At 33.2% G+C, this 10467-nt stretch overlaps 1 protein-coding gene across 1 annotated transcript in view; it reads left to right on the top strand.

Annotated features, from left to right (window-relative positions):
- LOC106869194 (diacylglycerol O-acyltransferase 1) overlaps window positions 1–10467 on the top strand; it is a 20233-nt gene extending 9766 nt beyond the window's left edge. Inside the window, exons 7-16 of the mRNA XM_014914829.2 lie at window positions 259–399; window positions 1410–1481; window positions 2582–2685; window positions 3354–3392; window positions 4027–4113; window positions 4833–4945; window positions 5429–5494; window positions 6551–6638; window positions 7114–7176; window positions 8038–10467. Of these exons, the coding sequence (XP_014770315.1) occupies window positions 259–399; window positions 1410–1481; window positions 2582–2685; window positions 3354–3392; window positions 4027–4113; window positions 4833–4945; window positions 5429–5494; window positions 6551–6638; window positions 7114–7176; window positions 8038–8178 (914 nt within the window). The 3' untranslated portion in view covers window positions 8179–10467. The remainder of the gene's footprint in view (window positions 1–258; window positions 400–1409; window positions 1482–2581; window positions 2686–3353; window positions 3393–4026; window positions 4114–4832; window positions 4946–5428; window positions 5495–6550; window positions 6639–7113; window positions 7177–8037) is intronic.

The raw sequence follows: 10467 nt of genomic DNA, 5'->3' as shown, positions 1-10467 counted from the left end.
TAATAATAATAATAATAATAATAAGGTGAGTTGGCAGAATCATTAGCATGCTGGGCAAAATGCTTAGTGGCATTTCGTCTGTCTTCATGTCCTAAGTTCAAATTTCACTGAGGTTGATTTTACCTATCATTCTTTTGGGGTCGATAAAATAAGTACCAGTTGCATACTGGGGTCGGTGTAATTGACTTACTCCCTTCCCTGAAATTGCTGGCCTTGTGCCAAAATTTGAAACTAATATTATTGTTATTGTTGTTTCAGCCTTTTCCATTGTGACGTTAGGTTTCTACACCATTGTCTTCTTGAAGTTAGTTTCATATTGCAGTGTTAATAGTTGGTGCCGTACTCAAGTAATGAGAGAGACACCTTTAAAACGACACAAGTCATTCAGCTCCTCTGAAGGTAGGTATATGTGTATATATATATATATATATATATTGTTTCTTCATTTTTCTGTGCTGGCATGAGTTGGTTAATTTATTCCTTGATATCCAGACTATGTTTGTTAAGATAGGGCAGTGTGGCTAGAATGTCTTTGATTAGAGATCAACTCACAGAGATCACTGAGGGTTGAACAGGATGAACAGAGATAAAACAAACTTTAAAAAGGAAACAAATATAAGCTGGCCGTTACTTTGATTTCCATATTTTTATTGAGTTTATTTAAAATAGATTGATACGAATGATGTTTGTGGTTGTATCAATGAAAACAAGGTCATTGTGCTAAATTTTGACTATTGACCCAAATGCCTGTGTAGTCAAAACATGAGGCAACTATGAGAGGTTTTGTTTGAAAAGTGCCGCCATTATAGAAAAGTGAAATAACAGTGAAAAAGATTTTGTCACTGAGAAGTGAATAAAAATGAAATCCTTAGTCAAAACATTTTGAATACAAAAGCATAGGTGACAGAATAGTTAAAATGCTAAATCATAGCACAAACCTTCACAAATCAGAAGAAGTAGCCTCTTTCTGAATTACTTTAAAAACAAAAACAAAAAAAAGCCAGGAATAGCTTGGATCATCAGTTTGTTGAATGAAGGCTAACCTGAGGTTAAACAGCAATAAATATTTAGTACAACGACCTCCTTTTCTTTAACTCCTTTGTCTGTCTTGTGTATCTCGTTTCCCTGGCATCCATGCATTGTATATGATGCAGATTCCCAATTTTTTTTTAATAATCATCAGAGTAACTTGAGACTTATAATAATAAATCTTTATCAAATGCTATATCTCCATTTTCTTATTTTTCATTTAAATATCATTTATGGATCAGGGGCATTGTTTATTGATTGGAGGTGTTGTTTATCAATTGAATGCATCGTTTATGAACCAAGGATTAATTTATTGATCAGGGGTATTGTTATATGTAAAATTAATATATAGATCAAATCTCAAATTTTTCTTTCTCTAGGAAGGAAAATTCCTCAAAGTGGTAAAGTTGGCAGCCAATTAGTTACATATCCAAATAATCTAAATCTTAAAGGTGAGTACTTTATGTCTCTTGTACTCTATTTCCCATCTTCAGAGAGTACTTTGCTCTCAAAACTCCTACTTACTCTTCTGTTACTCAATATGCATTATAGTCCTAGTTATTGCTCCGCCCCATATATCTTCAAAGCAGTGCCCCAGCATGGCTATAGTCTAATGACTGAAACAAGTAAAAGATAAAAAAGCAAAAAAAAAAAAAATGATAAAAATGATGTTTTTCCTGATAAAAATTCAAAAGGAACACTAATGGCATGAATCTCATTGGTCTTGGAGGACTTGAGAAAGCTATTGGCATTGCTTCTCTTATCAGACAGAGCAAGTAAAAAAAATAATCTTCTAGTCCTACTTATTCCCGCACTCCTTATTTCTTAGTTATTGATCCACTCCCTATACCTTCTCGATATATCCTTTAATCCTAGTTACTGACCAACACCACATTTCTGACAGTCTCAAGTTATTTACTTCACATATATTGTTAGCCTTATCATCTCCCCAACTCAAAATATCTGCTAACCCTAACTGCTGTTATACTCACTACATCTGCTAACCTTGGCTGCTGCTTCTGCTCAAGATCTTTTGTTGATTTTTAATTATAAGCTCCACTCAACACTTCACTTGACCTCAGCTGTAATTTCCCTCAACCCATCTGTTATCCCTGCAACAGTTCCACTCAGCATTGTTGTTTATCCATTCCAATGTCAATATTTGTCAACCTTCTTGTTCTCAAACCCTGTTCACAGTCTCTGTTGCCATTATTATAAGTACCAGTTGATCACTGAAGTTGATGTAATCGACTTACCTCTTTCTTGAAATTACTGGCATTGTGCCAAAATTTGAAACCAATAATATTATTATTTTTATTATTATTGTAAGGTGGCTAGCTGGCAGAATCGTTAGCATGCTGGACAAAATACTTACACTGCTCTCGCCATTGTTATTGTATGCACTCAATATGCTTCTGTTCACCCCACACCCACACACTTTGATGTGTTATCAATATCTAGTTCATTTCCTGCTGCTCTTCACATTGTCTTCTTCCTGTTGTACGCATGCAAAATGGTTGTAATCACAATTACCCAACCTCTGTATTTCTAGATCTGCACTACTTCATGTTCGCACCCACCTTGTGTTATGAACTCAATTTTCCCCGCAGTTCTCGAATCCGAAAATCATTTCTCCTAAAACGCTTTATTGAAATGGTAAGTGTTAAATGCTTTTCTTTCTTCCTTATATATATATATATATATGTGTGTGTGTGTGTGTATTTACATTTAATATGGTAAATGCAGCAACAGCTATTTTTAAGTTGGAATGAGTTCTGCAAAGAGAATTTCTGTCCATCCATTGTTTCTATATTTTTGATACTGAAGAAAAAAGTTAATATCCATCCATTTTCTCTGAACTGGAGCAACATGAAATAAAGTATGTTGCTGAAGAACATAACGCACAACTCGGTCTGGGAATCAAACTCATGAGCTCATGATTGTAAGCCTGACAATCTAACCACTGAGCCATGCCTCTGTCATTACCCAACATTCATAACCATAGGCGAGGATAGGCATGAAAACCAAATCAAAGAATGTTTTTTTTTATTCCTTGTTGTCTGAGAACCAAATGCTAAAGCTGCTGCATTATAGTATCAATAATTCTAGCATCCAAGTTAATATTAAAAAATATAAAGAGTGCAGAAAATGAAAACAGAGAATTTGTTGGCATTTCTTTGTGAAAACTATTGCATTTGGATATTGCAACACAAATGTATTAAGATTTTCCAATTTTGTACATTTTTGTAATTTTGTGTATTTTTGAAAATTTATTTTCACAAAATTCTTTTTACAGTAAATTTTTGTTCTTTCAAATTTTCCAGATCTTTCTGTGGCAGGTGATGCTTGCTCTGTTACAACAGGTTAGTGTTTTACTTTACTTTCATGGTTAAACTTGTATCTACATAGTGCTGTAAACACTCCTCTGACCACATTAATTATCCTGCATGTGTAAGCGAAAGCAGGGTATTGTAATCACTTGTCTTTGTCTGTGTTTGCAAAATTACTGGAAAATGACTCAACGAATTTTCACTAACTTCTAAGGGACCAAAATGTGAAGTGCAATTGGGGGTCCTTAATTTCAGTGTTTCAGTGTCAGCATGGAAGGGGACATTCGTATTTTGAAAATTAGATTTGCTGATTGGTCAAAATTGATGGCAGTTTGAAATGAGTGCACCAAATATGTCCTGAAAAAGGGGTTAACTTTCAAGGTAGCAGAGCTGAACTAGGTCTAAACAACAAAAAAAGGACACATTGGATAATGCAGTCCTATGTAAACTGTGTCTGCAGAGAAGAGAGGATGATCAGAACTAGAACACCTTTGATCATGGGCCTGCTGGATCAAGCCTGATCAGAACTAGAATACCTTTGATCATGGGCCTGCTGGATCAAGCCTGACCTGGGGCTAAGCAATTTCAACAACAGTAAAATGAGTTTCATTGATCTTTTGTAAAATGGGTGCAGATTCTAATATTAATTCTTTTTTATTTCTTCCAGTGGTTGGAGCCAATTGTCCGAAATTCTATGAAGCCACTTGCTGAAATGGATATAAAAAGGTCTTTTGAAAGACTTCTAAAATTAGCTGTAAGTAATTCTGATTCTGTCAATACCAAACTCATTGTTACATAAATCTAGTTCTTGCTTTATACTAATTTTTCACTAAAATATATCAAAACAGCTAAAACTGCCTTTTTTTATATGGTGGGTATTTTAAACCTTTCATTGTAAAATTAAATTTCATGGTTATTTTTGTAATGATGTTAAATAGAATTGGTATTTTTTGTTAGTTACGGTGCCTCAGTGAACTTGACATATCTCAACAGAAAATACCTAAATCCACATGGTCAGCAAGCAAACTTCTTAACCACATAGCCACCAATCATACAATTATTGTGGTATATTTTCAACCTCAATTATTTTCATTTTTTCTTTTTTTTCCTTTTGTTGCACACCATTATTGTTGTTTATTTTCAGTGGAATGACAGGAATGGTTCCTGTTTCTTCTTTAGAAATTTCTAGACATTTTTTTTTTTTTTCATACTATTTTCTCTCATTGTTCCATCAATAATGTCATTTCCTTGACAACGTCTCAAATAGTTTGGTTTCTATCCAAATCATTTACCATTCTGTTATCATTTGGAATATATTTCTTTTATTTTTTTTTTATTCATTATTCTCAATCAACTGATATTTGAACAAGGCAACAAGGAAAATATTTCTTTTTAGTAATTACCTTAATTACACTAATTGATTGGTAGCAGAGGATTTTACTGATGTTTTCAAAATATTTTGTCTTCTTACAGATTCCAAACCATATGATTTGGCTGATTTTCTTTTATTGGTTCTTCCATTCCTGTTTGAATGTGGTTGCAGAACTTTTGCAGTTTGGAGACAGAGAATTTTACCATGATTGGTGGTGAGCATTAGTCTATTATTATTATTATTGTCATTATTATTGGGGCAAGCTGGCAGAAATATAACTGTGCCAAGCAAAATGCTTAGGAGCATTTCATCCATCTTGACAATCTGAGTTCAAATTCCGCTGATGTCGACTTTGCCTTTCTTCCTTTTGGGGCGATAAAATAAGTGCCAGCTGAGTACTGGGATTGATGTAATCAACTTGCACCTTTCCCCAAATTGCTGGCCTTGTGCCAAAATTTGAAATCATTATTATTAAGACAGTGAGATGATAGAATCATTAGCAAGCTGTACATTCCGGGTTCAAATTCTGCTGAGGTTGATTTTAGCCTTTCATCCTTTTGAGGTCAATAAAATAAAGTATCTTTCAAGTATTGGGTTGATGTAATTATCTAGCCTGAAATTAATGGGGAGGTGGCTAGATAATTACATCAACCTAATACTCAGAGATTTATTATTGCTTTCTAATAATTTTTTGCAGGAATTCTGAGACTGTGAGTTACTTTTGGAAAAGTTGGAATATTCCAGTTCACCGATGGGCAAGCAGGTTAGCACGGAACTCTTTTTGTTTTATTTGTTTGATATCTCAAACTGACCCTTTACCCTTGACTGTGACTTCTACTTCACTTCCTTGGCTCCACATGTTTACATGTCATGTCATTCACAAAGATTCCTATTTTCTTTGGGGTGGGTGTAGGTTTAGATGGAATATAATTGTTTAAAACAACATCCTAATCCTGACTCAAACTCAGTATCAGCATTTCTGTACAAATGGCTCCAAATTGATCAAGGCCTTGTGAGTGGATTTGGTAGATAGAAAATGAAAGAAGCCCATTATGTATGTGTGTGGGAACATATCTATCTATCTATATATATATATATATATATATATATATATATATATATATATATATATATATCATCATCATCGTTGTTGTTTAACGTCAGCTTTCCAAGCCGTGTAGCATAGCTGTTCGCACACAGGCATCATACAGTCTACCTTTCACTCTGAGCGTGAGGCCCTTACAGCCAATTCTTATTCTAGCATCTCAGAGCATCCACCCCAACTACTGACTTGGTCACCTAAATAATGGAAGCTATATATATGAGGGGCCTGCTGAAGAGTTCCTGGCTTTGGGTAAAAGAAAATACAAGAAGATAATTAGTTAATTATGATTTCATTCAACATAAGAGTCACACACTTATTGCAGCAGTCCTTCAGTTATTTTAAAGCCCTTGGGAGGTTGGGCCTCCAACCAGGCCTTTCACAATACCCTTAAAGCCAGGAACTTTTCAGCACCCCTCGTATGCATGTGTGTGTATATATATATTTATTTGTTTGTTTGACAAAATATATGGATTAAATATTTTTTTGTATATTTTTAAATTTTACGAACACTACAATTAATTCTTAAATTGTGATTTGAATGAAAAATTACCCCATGATTTACATTTTTTCTTCTTCCAAGTTTTCATTGCCTTTTGAAACCTCGTTAGTGCATGTTGACTTTCATTGTTGTCTTAATAATTAATCCTTCTTTATATATCTAAAATTATTTTATTTACAACTTTTCCATTGAAATCTCTTTTAATATTTCAACAGACACCTATATAAACCATTGGTAAAACGAGGCCATTCCAAATTCACGGCATCCTGTTTAGTATTTTTACTCTCGGCTTTTTTCCATGAAGTAAGTATCATTTCACCACAGTCATGGTCATCATCATCATCATCATCATCATCATCATCATCATCTCAACCATCACTATCACCATTGTCAGTATTATCATTGTCATCATGTATCAACTTCAGCTTGTACTAATGCTAGAGCCACAATGATTTAACCCTTTCACTGCAAAATAAATTTCATGGTTATTTCCAGTAATGATGTTGAATATCTACAAGAAAAAAATTGGTATTTTCTGCAAGTCATGTTGCCTCAATAAACTTGACCTGTCTCAGGAAATAGCTTCAAGCATGACATTTCTCAACAAAAGATAGATTGGTTTATAAAACTGCTTCGTACAGTTAACGGTAATGAAATTTTGAGTGGATATATCTGGTTTTTGCAGTAGAAAGGTTAAGACATTGTACCTCTGTTAGAAATCGTCTTTAAATGTGTAAATTTCAATAAACTAAATATCTCCACTATCTTTTTATTTCAGTATTTGGTCAGTGTGCCATTGAAAATGTTCCGCTGGTGGGCATTTATGGGCATGTGCCTCCAGGTGAGTGTCACACATTCCAAAATAATTTTAGCAATTAAAAAAAAGAAAAAGAAAGAAAAATTGATGATATATCTTTGTAAAAGATTAATTTCTATAAAAGTTTATGATGAAATTTTAGAAATAATCATGTTTATTGCTAGTGAAACAGTTGTTGAGCACAAATTATGAACTACTAGTTGGTACCTGTTGCTACACTGCCGGGTAACAACCTAGTCAAGATGAAATATATCCTTCAGCAGAAGCCTACTACAATGATCACATTTATATGCTCAACAACAACCTGCTTTTTTTAGTTCTTGAAGCAAATTTTAATTCTTTCACACACTCTCTCTCTTAACAACAACTTGTCATTATAGTAAAAGCTTTTATTTAAAGTTTGATGTGTTGCCTATATACTGAAAGACCTACAAAAACATATACAGACAACAACAAAAAAATAACCATGTATTACACACGTACATATAGTTATATTTTGAAGTCTGTTGCACTGTGTTGACAGGCTTGCACTTAAAATTACATTTTTAAATCAAAACTTGTTAGTTACTATGGTGATAACACTATCTTACACATTCTCTCTCAATTTTTTGCCTCCCTTTGTAAATATGTTGTGACAGGGGTTATCTCCCCCTCGAGATAGATCTTTTAACAGACAGATGATCAGCTTCTTTTTTTCTTTATTCATATGTTGCTCTAAAAGATCACTTTAGCCAATTCTGTATATACATGCAAGTTGGTTCCATCTGGATTGACTAGAATGTTACATGTTGGAGTTTAATGACCTATTATTGAGCTTAATATATATTTTTGGTGTTTATGCATCAATTTTCTCTATGTAGATATTATTTTTGTTTCGTTTTCCAGGTACCATTGGCAGTGATTGTGGATTCTCGTAATTATGGTAAATATGGAAACATGGCAGTATGGCTGTCACTAATTCTTGGACAGCCTATAGCTATTCTAGCCTATATGCACGACTATTACATTTTGTCCAAGACTGAGTGATTCTATTATCAATTACTTCTACAAACAAATTCCTACAATTAGTAAAAGACATCTCTTTAACCATTTTCCAAATTTAAAAAAAAAAAAAATTCATTCAAATAATTCTTCAGATCAATTGCTGGATATTTTAGAATTTGTGTTCAATTCTTTATTTCAGAATTTAAAACTAGCCAAACATTTTTTTGTTTTTCTTAACAGTACAGCATTTATTATTTTCTGAATAGTTCTGTGGTGGTCTGACCTTTGAGTAAAAATCCTCCACAGAACAAACATTACTCTCACTTTTTACCTTCCAATCCAACTTGATGCATCGTTGTGCTATTTGTAGAGACCCTGAACAAATTTATGCCCCATCACATTTTAGCATCATTAAGAAATGGACTCTCTCACATATGTATAGAAATTTTTTCTTTTTTAACATTTACCTCTTACATTAGGAATTTTGGATGTGTGCGGGTTTCACAGTTGCTTTTAATACAGGGACCCTTTAATGTTGCTGACTATTAAATTGTCCTCTGTCAACCCAAAGATCAAAAATATATTTATTGATTCAAAACTGATGCTTCTAAATTTGTCACTCAGTTTTTCCCTTTGTGAGAAATTCTTAGTTACAACAGAATGAATCCTCAACTTTGAATGAATAAACTTTGTGTAATAAGTTCTCTTACTATCATTTCTGCATTCAAACATACTTGTGTGTTTGTGTATGTATATGCATATACATATAATATCTGTATATGCATATGTGTGTGTATGTGTATATATAATGAATGTGTATTAGAAACAGGTTTATAAAGTTAACCTGTAACTAAAATTGTATATTTTTTCTAATATATTCTTCTTGTTAATGTTAATGAAAATACTACCAAATTTCTTTCAATAAGAACTGCAATATCCTTGAAACTTTTTGCCAAAAGTAAAGATTCTAAGTGTGAGAGTAAGATGTATGTCTTTCTGATAAATTCTTCCCAGTTTTTAAATCTATCCATTGTCAGCAAGAGTACATTCTTCATATTCATCCTAAATGAAAAATACTGGGTTTAAAACGATTTTATCATTTGGTTTGGGTTCCAATGCATTGTTTAAAAAAAAAAATGATTATTTTTTTAAATTCATTGAAAATAAAGTCCAATATATAAACGTTTTATAAAAAAAAAATTAAAAAAATAAAAAGACATGCTGCCTTTGTCAGTAGTTCCATTATTTCACCAGAATTCTGTGCCAAGGTAAATGGCAATTCTAAATTCAGTTTTTGACCAAATAAAATTTTCTGATTAGCACTTTACCATTTTTCTCCCAGTATCAAGGAGTAATTTGTACCAGCATATGCCAAAAACCTAAATAGTGAAATTTATTCAGTACTGGGTAAACTGATTAAGAAATTGGTAGTTCTCTTCGTCACGACCCATTGTCTTGTACCCAGTTCTCTTCATATAGATGTCAGCAGGTAACCCAAAGCGGTGTTTATTCAATAGTGTATTTATGTTCCTTTGAAATACTACATTTAACTGCTGTTATTGTAAAAGGATGTAAATGGGGCCTCCTTTCAATGTTTTCCCAAGGAGTTGTGATTAAGGCAACACTGAAATGACTCGGGCAGTTCGGGTAGTGACAGTTGGACAACGCAACAGAATGTTGGCTGCAGGGCACAGCTGGCTCTATTAGCAACACACTGAACCCTCATGACTCATTTGCCCTTGTTTATTAATAGGGACCATGGAGTATATTCACCCTTACTTGAAGCAGTCTATATTTGATGGCCGTTCTATTAGCTTGCAATGTTTGAGTTTGATCTCTTCAGTGTGCAACATTGGAGAAAGGGACAGATTCTGTCAAATTACATAGAAACAGTTTTCAAGGGTTTATAAAAAGGGACAGATCCTGCTAAAGACACTATATTAAGACGGTCATCAATAGTTTTAGAATTTACAGTGACAATGATCCTCGACAGTTGCCTACTGCACATCAACACACTTGGCTATGGTTCAGAACTCAATCCTTAGGGGTTTTGCTATTTACACATTAACTTTTAATGATTGTGCACAAACCAGTTTTTGGCTTAAATAAACTGTTGAAAAGCCATCACCAATGTTTGCGTCTTGTAAACTTCACCAAATCAACAGAATTGTTTCTATTTGCTGTTTTCAAATTTTATTCAAAATATCCATATTAAAATTGTTTTTTTTTTTTTTTTTTTTTTAAATTAAATTTTAATGTTTTTAATTTCAAACACTGTTATTTTTATTGCCAAGTTTTCTGTTGCGGAAAATAAAAATTGTTTGCCTCCTT

This window comes from Octopus bimaculoides, chromosome 20, assembly GCF_001194135.2.
Source record: "Octopus bimaculoides isolate UCB-OBI-ISO-001 chromosome 20, ASM119413v2, whole genome shotgun sequence".
Lineage (NCBI taxonomy): Eukaryota > Metazoa > Mollusca > Cephalopoda > Octopoda > Octopodidae > Octopus > Octopus bimaculoides.
Note: the sequence above shows the minus strand (reverse complement) of the source record. Positions and strands in the feature narration are given on the sequence as shown.